We start from the raw sequence: 17,615 nt of genomic DNA on the forward strand, positions 1-17,615 counted from the left end.
AGCTCAAGGTATCTGCAAACTTCAGCCTCCTCTGTAGTTGGGATTATAGGTGTGTACCTCATGTGGGGATTCTTCACCACTCAGAAAGTAGTAAAAAAAAAAAAGTCACTTTTTTTCTTTTTTTGACTTTGGCAATTGAGGTTAAGTGACTTACCCAGAGTCACACAGCTAGGACGTATTAAGTGTCTGAGGCCATATTTGAACTCAGGTCCTTCTGACTTCAGGGCTGGTGATCTATCTACTACACTACCTAGCTGCCCAAAGCACAGCCACTTAAAAAAAAGTTTTAATAATAGCTTCTTACTTTTAAAATACAAAGATAATTTTCAACATTCACCCTTACAAATCTTGTGTTCCAAATTTTTCTCCCTTCCTTTTCCACACTCCCCTCCCCTAGACAGCAAGTAATCCAATATAAGTTAAGCATGGTGCAATTCTTCTAAACATATTTACACATTTATCTTGCTGCATAAGAAAAAATCAGATCAAAAAGGGAAAAAAATGAGAAAGAAAAAAAAAAGCAAGCAAACAATAAAAAAAAAGTGCAAATACTATGTTGTGATCCACATTTAGTCTTCCTGGTTCTCTCTCTGGATGCAGATGGCTCTTTCTATCACAAGTCTATTGGAACTGGCCCTAGTCACCTCATTGTTGAAAAGAGCCAAGTCCATCACAGTTGATCACCACATAATCTTCTTGTTGCTGTATATTCTCTTGTACTTTGTATCTCTTGGTCCTACTCATTTCACTCAGCATCAGTTCATGTAAGTCTCTCCAAGCCTCTCTAAAATCATCCTGTTGATCATTTCTTACAGAACAATTAATATTCCATAACATTCATATACCATAACTTATCCAACCATTCTCCAACTGATGGACATCCACTGAGTTTTCAATTCCTTGCCACTATAAAAAGGGCTGCTACAAACATTTTTGCACATGACTCTCTTGCTTTCTGAAAGAAGAGTGAAATACATAAAAAAGCAAGGAGAATTAACATAGCTAGGGCTTTTGTCCTTCATGTCTTTGGAGCTTCTTAATACTTGTTTTTCCCTGTATGTCATGAATGGCATCATTAAACTATGTTTGATTTTAAATCTCAACCTTACTGTTTACTTTTAGTTAAGCACAACTGGGAGACCATGAAAGAAGCAATTCAGAACCATATAGGCTCTTTAAATTGGGGTTATAGGGTGGCTTTGAGAGAGAGAGCTGTAACATACTCCAATGCCTATGGTGAATTTGTCGAACACCATAAAATAAAGGTACAATTTTCATTTTTAATCTCTTGTTTTTCTTTGCTATTATTGCTTGTGTTGTTATTTTAATTAAATTTTTTTTTGCTATAAATATGAATTAAGTTAATTGTTTTCACATGGTTGACCTGTTTCAGAATCAGAATGTTGATTTTTAGTCTTCTTGCTACTTGTCTTGAGTCCTTTTGGCAAACTGAATGAATTTCATTTTAAAGAAACCTTTTCTCTAACTTTAAAAGTTTATTTCTATTTCTAAACTAGATTGTTGTCTTAAATAAAACAGCATGTTTTGTCTGGAAACTGCAAAGGGGTGGGATATTTAAAAGAGAGACTAAAGAGAAAATAGTTTTATCAGTGATGCCTTGTAATTTAAGATTTCAAAATGTTTTGTAGACATTAGTTATCAGCACCTATGGGATGGTTGTTTAAGTCCCCTTTAAGACCATTAAGTAGGCTAACTTAATAATGTTAAATTCACCTTAAACAGGTATACTGGTAAATGTTTAACAACAAGCTCTCTGGAGGAAAAATGTGCATATGCCACACTTATAGGTTTAATTTGCATTATTAATATTTCCTCCATCACTTTAAATCTAGATAATTACCAAAACAAATCTAAATTTGCAACATTTGTTATTACCAAGGTGTGAATGCTTTGGGTTTGAGCTTGCTCCAACAAAGCCCTGCTACCAACCTTTTAAATTTTTTGTTCACATTCTATACATGCTCTTATATTTCCACTGAATTAATACAAAAACTATTTAGCAAATTATTGAGTGCCTACTACATACCAGATTATTTTCAGTACCCCAAGGTCTCTTCTAACTCTTAAATCTCTGCTTATAATCCTGATATTTGTGTGTGCATGTGTATGTCTATGTATATATAAATATGTATTGTGTTTGTGGCTTAGGCTGTAATTTTGTGGGAGGGGGATTACTACATCATTGGATTTCTTTTTGCTGCATGTGTAATGTTGTCCACAGAAATCTGATAGTGTCTTATAACATTTATATTTCCAAGAAAATACACCTGCCTTCAGTTCTTTCTCATTCTGTTTTTCCAGGCAACTGACAAGAAAGGACAGGAAACCTTTCATACTGCAGGGAAATTTGTCATAGCAACAGGTGAAAGACCCCGGTATTTAGGAATCCCAGGAGATAAAGAATATTGTATCACTAGGTAAGGAGCAATTGATAGGGTACCTTTACTTTAAATCATATTTTCTTCATAATTAGAGGGGGGAAATCCCATCTAAATTTGAATGAATTAATTTTTGTTTAGGTATAAATGTTTTTGCTTTTTTCCCCATCTAGTGATGATCTTTTTTCCCTGCCTTATTGCCCTGGAAATACTTTAGTTGTGGGGGCTTCTTATGTTGCTCTGGAGTGTGCAGGATTCCTTGCTGGTATTGGGCTAAAAGTCACAGTTATGGTACGATCCATCCTTCTTCGTGGCTTTGATCAGGAAATAGCAGAGAAACTAGGTGCTTATATGGAAATGAATGGGGTGAAGTTCCTCAGGAAATACATACCTGTAAAGGTGAGTTTGTGAGGTTTGGGGCATCCTTTCAAAAAAAAATTCTACTGTACCTTTCATTTTCCTTATTCTACCTTCCTCAAATCAATCAGTCCCTCAGGGTGGAAATCTCATTCTGAATAGCAGTTGTAGATTTTCCATCTAAATTCATAAGACCAAAGAAGAGGTGATAGTTTCTGAGTTTTTTCATTGAAAATATTCTTCTGGGAAGTTAAAAGTTGTATAAAATGTTGATTCAAGATTTATTGCTTTTTTTGGGTATAAACATGTATTTTATTCTTGTTAGATTCAGCAGTTAGAAGAAGGCACACCTGGAAAACTGAAAGTGGTAGCCAAATCTACAGAAGGGACAGAAACTATCGAAGAAGAGTATAACACAGTAAGTTTGCAATGTAATATATCCTTGTATGTTTTCCAGAGTTAAGCGCCTGAAAAAAAATTAAATCCGGGCTTGGAATATATTCTAGGTAATAATTTATGAGAGAAGCAGTGGTGTAGTGGCTTTGGGTTCAGGAAGACCTTATTTCAAGTTCAGCTTCTGACATGTGCCAACTGTATAACTATAGGTAGGGTTCTTAGTCTCTCAGTGGTACAAGCAACTCTCAAGGTGTTAAGTTTAGGTAAATTACTGCTCTGAATAGGTAGAAGGAATTTTCACTCAAATTCCATTAAAATACGTAAATCCCTGTGATGTTGAGATCAGGACTTAAGGCCTCTCAGTATTACTGTTAATGATGTTACTCTACCTGTGATAGGAAGAACCATGAAGAGAACTAATGAAAAATCTTGTGTGCTGTAATGTTCATAGGCCAGAAGATGGCTTTGAATCTGTTTTACAAGACATTATTTTAAAATATTTTCTTTATCACATGTGTAGCTGGGAGCTGTTTATAACAGAGATGAAGACCTACTCTTGGTTCTTTGTACCCAGTGGTGATCATATAAATAAATAGCCTGTTTCTGAACTCATTTGGTTCAGAAAATAATAGTGGCTTGACTACTTATTGGGATGAACATTTTTCTCTTTTCTGACCTTCATAAGAAGGATTCTTGGGATTAATAGGATCCCAGTCATTTGACCAGTAGTTTCAAATTAGAGGAGAGATAGTAGGTCTGACAGATACGAAATAGAAGGATATTCAAGGAAATTGAGCTGGTATGAAGAAGGCATAGAATCAGAGTGAAGAAAATAAAGTGGACTTGAGAGCAGGTTTACTTGTTTGAAGCTAAAGAGGTGAACAAAAGAACAAGAAGAGATAGTAAGAATTGACTAGTTGAAGGACTTGAAATTAATTGTGAATGGGTTAAGTCTTATAAAGGGCAGTGGGTACTTAGAAGCTGACATAACAATGAAGAGTTTTTGAAAGGAAGTGATTTGTTTAAAGTGGTAGATAAAGAAGATAATTTTTGTGGCCACATTTTGGATTTGAGAAAAAGCTAAAAGCTAAGGAGAAGGAGTGGGACAACATATTTAAAATTGCTCTATTTTGTTCTGTATAATATTCACCATTTGACATCTCCTCCTGCTTTTTTCCCATCCCCTTCTTTTCTTTCTCTTCCCATTTCCTTAATTTAACAGAATTTATTTCTTAGGCTATAATATGCAGTTTTGTGTTTTGGTTAAGCAGTTATTTGATTTTAAATTGTAAATGTCTTTTAAGCTAAAGACATTTAAATTCATTAGAGAGGTAAAGCAGTTATTGCTAACTCAGATATTAATATGAAATATTTCTTTAACATATTTTTTCTTGACTTAAACACCAAATAAAATGTTCATTTCCTTATTCATAGAAGAACACAAATGGATTATATATGAAACTATAGAAGACTGTTATAGACAGCCTGCTTTTCTTTTAAAGTGTATCATAAGTCCAACTTACAGCTCTCAGAGCTGTTCTAATTGTCCATCCTTCTTTCATATTATGCTTATGAAATGTTATTTTGAATAACTATTTGGATGTTGCTTCCACATTATTACCATGATATCCAGATTAGACAAAATTTATTTTCAATATTGTATTTTTATTCTGCTAGCACCTTTGAATTCTTAGTCTTGACAATCTCAAGTTATTCAGGGGAAATTAGCTTTAATAGCTAATGGAACTATTGGTAATGAGTAACAGAGGGAATAGAGTATAAATAACTTAAAATCTATGTGGTTTATACATAGTAGCTATTATATTTGTCTAATATATAGGTTTTGTTAGCCATTGGTCGAGACTCCTGTACAACGAAAATTGGCTTGGATAAGATCGGTGTCAAAATCAATGAGAAGTAAGTGTATATGACCTTACTGATATTTTGCTGGCGCAAAACATTTTCATTACAGATAGCTGCTTGGAAATTAGCACTTAACTTGCAAGGTGTGAAATTACCATGAAATGTTAATCTTTTAAGTTTGTCTTTCAAAAAACATCATTACTGATAATCAGTATACTTATATAGTCACTAAGTCTTTATTGAGAGCATCCAGTGTTTATTATTCTGTAGTCTTGTATATTAAAAAAGTTATGGAAGTACAATTACCTACTAACTGTGGTTTATAGGAGATAACCAAACAATAATCCAGCTGTAATGTGATGGGGTCCTATGTGGTCAACATGACTCACAGCTCTAGAGCATAGAGAGATTCTAGAGATAGTACTGGAAACACTGGAAGTAGGATTGATGTGCCATTTGTTTGATCATCAGTGAATCAATATTTGTTGAGCTTAAGTCATAAGTATATGACTAATAGCTGACAGATATTGTGGATAGCGCTGGTATCTTTTTTGAGAAATGGAAAATTAACCAGGCAGAGGTGGTTTGTGGGGCCATATTCAGATACCCTGTTCCTATGGATAGGGGACCAATTTAATTCGTTTTCTATTATCTTTTTCTCTTTCTGACTCCCCCACCCCCTTGGCATTTGGGGTTTATTGGCTGGGGAATTGGTACACTCAGAGATAGGCAGGTGGCCTAGGAAATGTAATTTCCATTCTTGTTAGTGCCTAATGGGCATTAAACTCTTTGTGGAAAAATTGCCAAGAAGATGGGATGTGTAAAGTACCCAATTAATCTATAAAGTACAGTATATATTTTTATTCCATTAACATGAGCTCAATCATAATTTTTAAATTTTATCCATTTTAATTTAGGACTGGAAAAATACCAGTAAATGATGAAGAACAAACCAATGTGCCCTATGTTTATGCTATTGGGGATGTATTAGAGGATAAGCTAGAGCTCACCCCTGTTGCTATACAGGCAGGAAAGCTGTTGGCACGAAGACTTTTTGGGGGACGATTAGAAAAGGTGATTGCATATATATTCTTTTAGGTTGTATTAATAGTTTTAGATCAAAATACTTTGAGTTTGAGTTAACATTTTAAATCAAAATTATTTCACTAGTATCTGTATCCCATTGGTAATTGTTGCAAATGTAGAGGAACTTTTCGATAGGCAAAATGTTTTGAACTATAATTTATGTTGAGAACCCAGACATTATACTTCAGGAGATTGGGCACAACTCAATTTTGTGTGTGTACCATATATGTACAATTCGACGCAAGCAAGTAGAGAGCCTAAGAGAATCTCCTTCAAAATGACTGGTACTTTGCTATTAATCTCTCAATTTTTATTTAATTCAGGGTAGAGAATTGAGATGCTTGAAAACATTTATTTTCAAGTAAGTTATTTCCCAGAAGTCTTCTTTATAATAACCATTAACTTGTATTTTCCATTAAAAAAAAGATTTGTTGAAAAAAAGGGAAACTGCAGGCTATTTCATCCCAAGTTGAATTTGGGGAGTTATGACCTAGTAATTTATTCTATTTTTCAAATTATATCTTAATAGTGTTTTGTAATTTCATCCCATTTTTGAGATTGTCATTCCTAAAAAACAAAATCATATCATATGGTTCCCTATATCCCTAACAGTATGGATCATAGTTGTTAGATACATAGCAAGCACTGAGCTAAATATTTTAAAAATTGAATTAAAATAATATTTTTGCTTAAAATGTAAATACATGTAGATTCCGTTGCTATTTAAAGGATTATAAAATAAAGGAGTGTGTTTTGTGTATCTTTTAGTGTGATTACGTTAATGTGCCAACTACAGTGTTTACTCCTTTGGAATATGGTTGCTGTGGATTGTCTGAAGAGAAAGCCATGGAATTATATAAAAAAGATAATATAGAGGTATGGCTGTTTAATTACATTAGCTTTTGAAGGACATCTTATTTGTAATTAGTCATCACCCTCCCTCTTTGTACTTTAAAGCTCATAATAGTTCCCAAATGTTCTGTTGCTTTGTAATGTTTTATTATAACCAATGCTTTACTATAAATCATATTCCCCCCTCCAGAAAAACTAGAAATACAGCATCCTTTGTTTAGTAAATGAAAAGGACTTTTAAAAAATTAAATTTTACTTTCTTTTTCAATTAACAGGATTTTTTTCCCCCTCTTCTTCCCACCTCTCTCCATCTGTCCCTTGAGGAGAAAAGAATAGAAAACAAAAGCTTTAACAAATATGCCTATTTAAGCAAAACAGATTCCTGTATTAGTCATGGCCAAAAATGTTGTTCATCATTATTTCTCTGGAGTCATGTTTGGTCATTGCCTTGATCAGAGTTCTTCAGTGTTTCAGATGTTTGTTTTTATAGGATTACTACTCTGACATACTCCTAGTTCTGCTCCTGTCACTTCACATCAGTACTTTGAGATCTTCCCGGGTTTCTCTGAACTATCCCTTTCTCCATTTCTTACAATACAGTAGTGTTCTGTATATTGATATACCCTATTCTCTGTTATGGAATATTATTGCTCTGTAAGAAATGACCAGCAGGATGAATACAGAGAGGCTTGGAGAGACTTACATGATCTGATGCTGAGTGAAACAAGCAGAACCAGGAGATCATTATACACGTCAACAATGATGTTGTATGAAGATATATTCTAATTAAAGTGGATATCTTCAACATAGAGAAAATCCAATTCAGTTCCAGTTGATCAATGATGGACAGAGACAGCTACACCCAGAGAAGGAACACTGGGAAAGGAATGTAAAATGTTTGCACTATTGTCTTTCTACTCAGGTTACTTATAACTTCGGAATCCATTTCTTACCAAGCAACAAGAAATTTGGTTTTATACACATATATTGTATCTAGGATATACTGTAACACATTTAATATATATGGGATTGCCTGTCATCTAGGGGAGGGAGTAAAGGAAGGGAGGGGAAAATTTGGAAAAGTGAATACAAGGGATAATATTGTAAAAAAAATGACCCATGCATATGTACTGTCAAAAATTATAATTATAAAATTAATTTAAAAAAATATATACCCTATTCTCAGGGAACTTGGGCTATACTGAAGAGCTGCCTTCTCTAATGAAGATCTGTGGGATCAGAAGACTTGAAGAATGATTACTGTGTGATGATACAGAAGATATAATAGAATAGTTAAATCTCAGTTCTCTATTCAGGAAGCATTCAGTTTAATTCAAACATTTGTTAAGCACCTACTGTGTCTAGACTGTGGGGAGTACTCTGGACATAAGACAAAAATTAAACAGTCCTGCCCTCAAAGAGTTTATATCCCACTTTACACAGAGAAGTAGGCAGGCATTTTAGTGGTACAGAAAGGGACAGGCTGGACATGGAGTCAAATTCACATCCATATCCTGATTCAGGCTGTTAACATCTTTGTTATTCTCTATTTGCTTTGGTTTCTTCATCTTTAAAGTAGGGGTAATAATATTAATAATAATAATATCTCACAGGGTATTGTGAGAATCAAATGAGATAATAATTGTAAAGTGCTAAGCACCATGCCTGCCACATAGGAGGCACTATATAAATGCTTGTTCCCTCCTTTTTCTTCCCTTCCCTCAAATACACAACATTTACAGAATGAATACAAAATGATTTTGGCATTTTGTAATTTTTTAATGACCAAATTTTACCCCACAAATGGGGTAGGAAAATGTACTTCCCTTCCTGGGGAACTAGGGCTGTAGGATGTGGTACACATGTGGTTCTTAATGTGGGTTGATTTTGATTTTGTTTAGGTGGCAGTGTTGGGTTCCCCCCCCCCCCCCCGCATTGTTTTTTTTTTTTTATTAATAGTTTTTATTTACCAGATATATGCATGAGTAATTTTACAACATTGACAATTGCCAAATCTTTTGTTCTAATTTTCCCCCTCCTTCCCCTCTCCAGATGGCAGGTTGACCAATACATGTTAAATATGGTAAAGTATAAATTAAATACAATATATGTATATTCTTTTTGTACAGCAAAAAAACTGTTTGGACATATATACATATATGTCCAAACAGTTTTTTTGCTGTACAAAAAGAATCACTTTAAAATAGTGTACAGTTAACCTGTGAAGGAAATAAAAAATGCAGGCGGACAAAATTAGAGGGATTGGAGATTCTATGTAGAGGTTCATAGTCATCTCCCAGAGTTCTTTCGCTGGGTGTAGCTGGTTCAGTTCATTACAGCTCTATTGGAACTGATTTAGCTCTTCTCATTATTGAAGAGGGCCATGTCCATCAGAATTGATCATCATATAGTACTGTTGTTGAAGTATACAATGATCTCCTGGTCCTGCTCATTTCACTCAGCATCAGTTCATTGTTGTTTTTGTGTGTGGTTTTTTTTTTTGTTTGTTTGTTTTTTTGTTTTTTTTGAGGAAAGGTCACTGGGTAAGGAAGAAGGAACGGCATGTTTAAATATGATTGACATAAAAACAAAAGACATCAATAAAACTTAAAAGATCTTTTTAAAAAATCTCTGGTGTAGACCATCCTGCCAAGCTATAATTTTTAGACATTTCCTGAGATATGTTATTTGGACTCTGGTGTTGTGGTGCTGTCACATTTTGATAGTTTAGAGCAGTGGTCCTCAAACTTTTTAAATAGGGGGCCAGTTCACTGTCCTTCAGACAGGTAGAGGGCTGGACTATAGTAAAAACAAAAACTCACACTCTGCCTCTGCCCCTCAGCCCATTTTCCATAACCCAGTGGGCTGCATAAACATCCTCAGCGGGCCGCATCTCTCCCATGGGCCATAGTTTGAGAACCCCTGGTTTAGAGGATTAAAATCCAATTGATTTGCTATTGTATAGGAGAGAGGTAGGGAATGTGTGTTGATGTGGAGTTAAGTTTACTACAGTGTTTTCCAAAATGGTATGCCCCTCTCAATGAAGATTTTTGAATACACAGGTATTGAGGTTTGAGGTAACAACTATTAACAGATCCTGTATGTATATCATTGTGTGGCTATGTTGTCATTATAAAGCTTGTACAAAAAAAAAAAAAGATATTTTAAGATGATGACATTAAAAAGTATTTAATGTAGTTTTTTATTTATTTGTTATTAGTATAAAAGCACATAAATCTATGCTTAATGCTCTTTTCCATAGTTGCTCCCTGATGTTTGATGCATGGACTGGCTCTCTCCCCTCCTTTTGCCTCCTCTGTAGCTTATGCTCCCCAATTGAGGCAGGTCTCCAACTGGTAATCCTTAGTAGTCCATGAGTGATAGGGTTCAAGGAAAGCCTGGTTTTTGGATACCATTGATTTCACCTTCCCCAAGTTCCATTTTTGGGTGGTGGATTAGGAAGTGAGTGATATTCATTTCTACCAAAGTCCACCTCATTAACATGGGGGAATGGTTCAAGTCCCCTTGGCACAGGAGCTCCAGTCTATAAACCTTTCTTCTTATGTTACATGGAAAATGTTGGAGGCTGGGTCATCCTCTGACTCCTGGCCTTGCTCTTCCAGTAGTGTCAGAGTCTTTCCAAGGACTTATTCCAGGCTCTACCTGCTTCTTTCCACCTTCTAATAGATTGTCTTGTGCACCTCCATTTAGAGATGTAGAGGATGTGATTTGTATTTATATTAAGTGAACTGTTTACTGGGATAGAATTTTAATTGAGTCATAGAAATTTTGTTTAAAAGTTATCCCATATTTGACTTAGCTCTTAAGCTTTTGAAAATTAAAGGAGGAAAAAGAAGGTAAAAATGTTGGATGGGAAAGGTGAGTTTGTCAGGCAATACCTGAAGAGTAGGTGTGCCTTTGTAGATAATGTGTCTCAACTGTAGGGTTCTGAAAGGTTTGAAATTTTTAAAGTTTGTTATATAAGTCAGTTCCTCCTCCCTTTTTTAAAATGTAAAATATAACTTTTCTGAAAGGATTCTCCTATTGTTTATTTTTAAGAATCTTTTGTGTAACCATGATTAATTAACTGCAGTATATAAATATGCACTGTAGTCGTTGAACTCTGTTATCATTGCTTATGTTAACCTCAAATTTCTATCCTAAAATACTTTACATCAAACCAAAACTTTCATTCTTGGTTTACCAATATAATCATACATCCTCCAAGTAGTCAGGGTAAGATCACTACTTTACCTCTTCCTATTGCTGTACATGTTGCATTTGCTCACCACTCAATAATGGGTTTATGTTTCTGACATGGCTGTTTAGAAGACCAGCTAAAGAGGTGAACTGAGTAATGCCTTTCCTCTTCCCAAATGTCCAATTTCTTTCTTTCAGTCAGCATAACTCTTAGCAAACAACTGACAGCTTTGAGAAAATCTGGGTTGTTTGAAGGCTCTACAGAAATCAAGGTTGTTTGACTGTGACCACTATATAAACTTCTTAATATTTATACATTAGCGGTTGGATTATGATGTGAAAGATTTTAAATGTTTCCTAGCCACTGGTTATATTAAAATACAATTACTTTCCTTCATTTTTCCAAAGCTTATTTTCAAATCTAACATTAATTTGAGTATTCGAACCTAGGTAAGAAACCAAAAAAATAAAAGTTGGAAAAATTGTGAATCTGTAATTGTGAATCTGTACAGGTCTAAATCTCAAATTAAATGACTTAGATCATAGCATTTAAATTTATAACATATTTCTCCCCAAAAGGATATTGTTTTTCTTGGAGATTTACAGGAGGACTGAATTTCAGTAAACAATTTCCTGCCCCAAGTAAAATTTTTTCCCCATTTCTCTTTTAGGTATATCATACCTTTTTCTGGCCTGTTGAATGGACAATAGCCGGCAGAGAAAACAATGCTTGTTTTGGAAAGATAATTTGCAATAAACATGACAACGTATGTATTAGAAGTGGAAATGAACTAATAATAACCTTGAGAGGGTAACTTTCATTCATGAAATCTGAATTTTAGTGATGAACTTCAAAGAGATTTGATTGCAGAACAGATTATTATTCAGATAATTATCCAATTAATGTTTATTTGGCTGATTTGGAAAATTACAAGTTATATAATTGAAGCTTAATAACATTGTATGTTTGTAATTGTTTTCATTTTAAAGGTATTTTTGCATTTTAAAATTAGACATAAAATTTGAAACATTTAGTCATCAGCTAGTATCACTCATGGCTTTGAATTTTGTTTTTGTTTTGTTTTTAAGTAGATTTTTGTTCTTACACAGTTCTTGCAGAAGGACTTTGAAAAGGGTATTATTTGCAGAAGATGTAAAAGTGAAGGCTTCTAATGTCCTGAAGGAGAATATTTGAAATAATCTAATAAGAACAAAGATTTATTTCATACTAAGTCCTCTTGCCATAGTTTTACCTACTTTTTTTTGCCTACACCAATAGTAAAGATAAGGAAACTGTTAACACTCTTTTCAAAAGTTTATGGAGCCATCCAATCTACAGACATTGGAGATACAGAGAAGAGCCACATAGTCACTGTCTCTTAAAAGACACATGTAAAAGATAACTAAAACAATAAGCAGGTGTACAATATTTGCTAGATGAGCATTTTAGACAGTAAGTACTATGGCATTCATAAATCAGAATTCTCTTCTGACTGCCCCTGTGTGTGTTTTCAGTACTATGAGAAAGTATATCCTTGATGACAGTTTTGAGATCCTGCAACATTATGAAATACTTTCTGAATCAAGAAGAAGAAATGAAAATTGTGTTCATATTTGTAGTGCGGTGTATTTTATTGTGCTCTGATTAAAAAATTTTTTTAAACTTGTTAGTTCCCATTGAGCACATAATATAACAGTCCCTATCCCATTTGACCTCCATCATACTAATAGTAAAAGAAAAGGAGACTAGTTGACTTTCTGCTTTTTCTCCAGGGATGGGTGCGGATTGGATGGAAAGATACCTGTTTAACTAGAGAGGCAGGACTGGAATAGTCCGGATTGGGAAGTCCAGGATAAATTGGGAGAAGCTGAGGCTTGCAATTTCCAAACTCGTCCTGACATTTTAACTGGCATTGGTACATACCAGGTGCTTCCAAGCCCCCAGGCAAAAATGCTATGTAGGCAAAATTGCAAAATTGGTCTTTGTCTTAATACTTTACTCCTGAACAGCTCCTGATTCCTGTGCCTGTTGCCTCACAGTGCCCTCTGGCCATAATTTCTTTCTTAGGCCTGGTCTCCTTAACTGTGCCAATCAAAGTTCTATCTAGTGTTCTGTCCTATATAAGAAATGAGTTTGTAAATTTGTGGAATGTTGGGGCTTGGAAATCTGCTTATTTGATTGAAATGATTTACACTGAAGCATGTGTAAAGTTTAGCTTTCCCTTGGTGGCATTTGAAGGCTAAAACAGGAAATGGATCTCTAATTGGAGCACTGTGAAGGGAGGATCATTTGAGCCTGTGTGTATTTACTCTGGCCATCACTTGCAACTCTGGGATTCCTCTACTTTGGTCACATTGCCTGAGAACATGAAATGAATATTAATTAGCAATGCATTCTCAACAGTTTTCGCTCCAAACCCTGCTTCTTCTTTACAGGTAGAACAAAGAGGTCATTAAACACTAGATATCTCCAGCTAGTATCTGAAGTCTCTTTTTCAGTGCTCTTAGAGCCTTCTAATGTGATAGTATTGTATAACCAGACTTGCCATTGTTTCATGATTGTTGGATAGTTGGAAATTGGAAAATAATGCATAATAAGAAGATCAGGCTTAAAAATTAATTGTATAATCCAAGAAGCATACAGACATTTGAGAGCTGACTCAAAGGTTACTTATAATGTCAGTAATAAGATTCCATTGTCAGATAAAGAAGGTAGAAGGACGTCTTGGCTGATGAGTACTGGCATTTATGGTAAAATAATATCTTTAGCCACATTTTATATTTTCAATGTAAAACCCATCTTTAGTGGGTAGTAACAAGTGATGAAAATTGAATATAATTAAATGACCATTATATTTTGGGGGAGAACTTGCTTCACCCAACATAGGCAGTTTCTCTTTTTCCATTTAAAAAAAAGTTTTATTACATTTTTATTTTATATCTTCATATTCTTTTATAATACCTTATATTTTTACATGACATCTATTTGAACTTATGTTTTACATCCTCTTTTTTTCTTTTTCTATTAAAATATTTTCTGTTTTTTTTCTATAAAATTCCTGCTTCAAAATCAGGAAACTAAATTCTGCTTAACAAAAACCTCAGTTACCCAAGTGTTTAGAACACTGGATCTTGAAATTTAGTAGCTCTGTGATGCTTAGGCAAGTTGCTTAATCTTTCTGTCTCAGTTTCTCCTGGAATCACTAGAGTGTGAGAAATGGGATAAATTCCATATTGAATCATTATAAATGTTAGTTTTCTGTAATTTCAGTTTTGTGAAGGAATAAAGTTTAAATTAAAGGATACAAATGATTTCTTCTAAACAATCAGATCCAAACATCTAGGATGCAGTGCCTTAAAAGGCATTTTTTGTGGATTCTGACTGCTAGGGAAAAAGTCACCTTAAAAACCTTTTGTTGGGAAAGCACAGAAGGCACACAGCAGTGCTTGATAATTTGTCTCTTCTCCATTTTAAAGTAAATCACTCTTGCTTAGGGAGCTTAGGAGGGAAAGGGCTCTTAGAGATGCCTCATTCTGCCCTCTTTTTTTTTTTTTTTTTTTTTTGTTTTGTTTTGTTTTTTGTTTTTTGTTATGGAAGACAAAAGTGAGGACCAGAGAGTTACAAGACCTTGTCCAAGCTGTTACAGCTGATCAAGAGCAGAACTGATACTGGAACTTAGGATCATTTCCATTTCCTTTTTTTTAAGTTGCAAAAAGTCTTGAGTTTTTATCCAATTGCCAAGGTTTTCACTAATTCTAAAAAGGAAAAAAGATTGTATCTAACTCTAAAAAGGGAAAAAAAGAACAATCCTTATCTTTTAGGAGTTTGCCATTCAGTCAATGCTTGACATTTATAATAGCATACTATGTAATCTATATGTTAAATAGACTTGCTTCTATAGAACAGGATGTATCATTTAAGTAGATCTTCTCCACAATGGAGCCTAGCCCAGATTTCTGTTGTCTCTACTCTTGCTGTTTACCCATTTTTATGTATCTTTCTCTGCCTGTTGTACATATTTGGAGTTTAGAAATCTAGTTTAGTAATGCGTATTTAGTCATCTAATTTAGTAATGAATGAATGGAATCTGAGAATAATCAAAAGATAAGTAACCTGAAAGTTTTACAACAGCTTTCACTTGAAAATTTCCTGAGAGCAAAATGCAGATAGAATTTTTGTGAATACAACTGCACCTGTGGCCTCCAAACACCTGGATGGAGGGATTAGGTAAAATTCTGCTGGAGTCACTGTTCTAAGCACTGTGTATTTTATGTCAGGAGCCTTGGCCAGTAACACCCTGAATTTACTATAACATCAGCCTCTTAGGAATATTCTGATGTTGGACTTTAATTCTGATTTGTTATGTTGATGTTTAGTAGCACTTGAGCATAATTCTAAAATTTACATCATACTAATGAACTCCTTCATGCAGTTGTTAAATTGCTTGTTCTGGTAAATTTGAGAGCAAATTAACTCTAGATGTGCATTTACTGCCTCATTTAACTGATTCTTACAGCAGCTCCGTTTCATGATAATGTCCTAGACACAGTTCCAAAATAGGATTATTGTTCTGTAGTAGAAGCTTTATATATATATTCCAGCTTTGAAATCATGGTTAAGGCGTTGCTAGTTACACTTTTAACCTGGGGATTTTTGGTTTTGTTTTGTTTTTCGGAAAGAATCGAGTGATAGGATTTCATGTTCTTGGCCCCAATGCTGGTGAGATTACCCAGGGCTTTGCAGCTGCAATGAAATGTGGCCTCACCAAGCAGTTGCTTGATGATACTATTGGCATCCATCCTACCTGTGGTGAGGTAAGAAACCAAGAGTATTGTGCTGACCTCCTGGGCGGTTTGAAAAATGATCTAAAAAGCTAGCTTATTGATAAATATAAAAAATATAATAATTGCTTTATCTGCTAGCAGCAGGTGTTTTTCGAGAAACAACAAATGTAACTTATATTGTCTAAGTTAAAATACCAACAATACCCATATCTTTTCTTTTAACAGATCTTCACAACTATGGAAATTACAAAGTCATCAGGACAGAATATCTCTCAGAAAGGTTGCTGAGCTTAGACCCTGCTGCTTTATAGTTTTCCTTGTTATGTATTCTTTTCTCAGATTAAAAAACAAACAAACAAACAAACAAACAAAACAACCTAAATATACTCAGGTAAAAGAGAAACAGAGCAAATTTGTTAGTGCTCAGAAAAGATGCAAGACTTTTCTTTGGTAGTTGTAGGAAAGATCAACAAGGAAAACGGCATAGCAGCAGGGTATTTGCCTAAGAAATCTTGACTTTCTTGGAAAAGCAGTGATCCTGCTTTCTTGACGTCCCAGCTCAGAACCCTATTGTGAGGTGAGCTAAGACTGATAATTCCCTTGCAAGTCAGGACTCCTCAGTTTCCAGTTTAAATGACCGAAGTCCTCCTGAAGGAACTCGTGAGTTGCACAATTAGCCACAGTTAACTTGTCCCAGTTGCCAACATGTTTGACCCTCTACTTTGTTATTTGTATAAAAACTTTACCCGGAAGTAAAGTTGATCGTCAAACTGCACTATTTTAACAGATCAACCTAGAATTCACAGCGGGTCTCTTATGAATTGGACTTGGAAATGGAAATATTTCTGATAAGGTGTTCAGATATACGGGAGGTTTGCTTGAGTGCTTGGGTTGCCATAAAAATTCTGTACTACTCAGGATTTTTTGCCTGGCGGTTTGCGATCAAATTGTTAAGTAGCTTAGGAATGCTCCTCATTCTTGTTTGTTTGCCCTTTGGCACAACAGAGATTGAGCTAGGCTGTAGCCTCAGACAATGCTCCACATTGTCTAGATAATGTTCTCAATAAACCATTTTCTCTGGGAGTGCATTTTATCTCCCACCCTTTTAGAGGCCTGACTCCTGATTTTCTCGCACTCATGCATTTCCTTATATCATTAACACACCTGAGGCTATTTTTCCCGTGGTATTTCTCTAATAAGAGAAAGTTTTTCATCTCAGGGGGGGCAAATGCTTGCTTTTTTTTTTTTTTTTTTCACTCTGGTTCAAAGAATAAAATTACAAGACTGTTTCCAATATTGTATTATGTGAAATTTAAGTAACTTCAAATGGTTTTTAACTGTTTAATCCACAATGTATTATGAAATCTAGGTTCAATAAATGAACAGCTATAAGTGGTATGAAATTTCATTTGGACTGTCGCATACATTGACGTGGATTTCAGATTCTAAATGATTTTATTACCACTGATCTGGATGCAACTGGACTTCTAATGACAACAATAGCCAACTAGTCTAGTACTATTTATTATTTTCGAGGGAGGTTTAGACAGCTTTATATGTAGGTGGATAGTATGGAACTGAATTTAGACCTGTGGCAAAAGTGCATTAGTGGTCAGTAAATTAGTAGACTGTTCATGTGGATACCTTAATTCTACATCTCAAAGTAAATATGCATGA

General features: G+C 34.6%; 1 protein-coding gene across 2 annotated transcripts in view; it reads left to right on the plus strand.

The window, feature by feature from the left end:
- The window catches only part of TXNRD3 (thioredoxin reductase 3), a 33,181-nt gene extending 16,135 nt beyond the window's left edge, over positions 1–17,046 (plus strand). For both annotated transcript variants that reach the window (XM_074283788.1, XM_074283789.1), the window contains exons 7-16: positions 1,123–1,265; positions 2,323–2,438; positions 2,573–2,798; positions 3,082–3,174; positions 4,993–5,069; positions 5,933–6,089; positions 6,870–6,977; positions 11,825–11,920; positions 15,834–15,968; positions 16,164–17,046. In XM_074283788.1, the coding sequence (XP_074139889.1) occupies positions 1,123–1,265; positions 2,323–2,438; positions 2,573–2,798; positions 3,082–3,174; positions 4,993–5,069; positions 5,933–6,089; positions 6,870–6,977; positions 11,825–11,920; positions 15,834–15,968; positions 16,164–16,226 (1,214 nt within the window). In that variant the 3' untranslated portion in view covers positions 16,227–17,046. The remainder of the gene's footprint in view (positions 1–1,122; positions 1,266–2,322; positions 2,439–2,572; positions 2,799–3,081; positions 3,175–4,992; positions 5,070–5,932; positions 6,090–6,869; positions 6,978–11,824; positions 11,921–15,833; positions 15,969–16,163) is intronic.
- The last annotated feature ends 569 nt before the right edge of the window (positions 17,047–17,615 follow it).

Source organism: Sminthopsis crassicaudata, chromosome 1, assembly GCF_048593235.1.
Source record: "Sminthopsis crassicaudata isolate SCR6 chromosome 1, ASM4859323v1, whole genome shotgun sequence".
Taxonomy (NCBI): domain Eukaryota; kingdom Metazoa; phylum Chordata; class Mammalia; order Dasyuromorphia; family Dasyuridae; genus Sminthopsis; species Sminthopsis crassicaudata.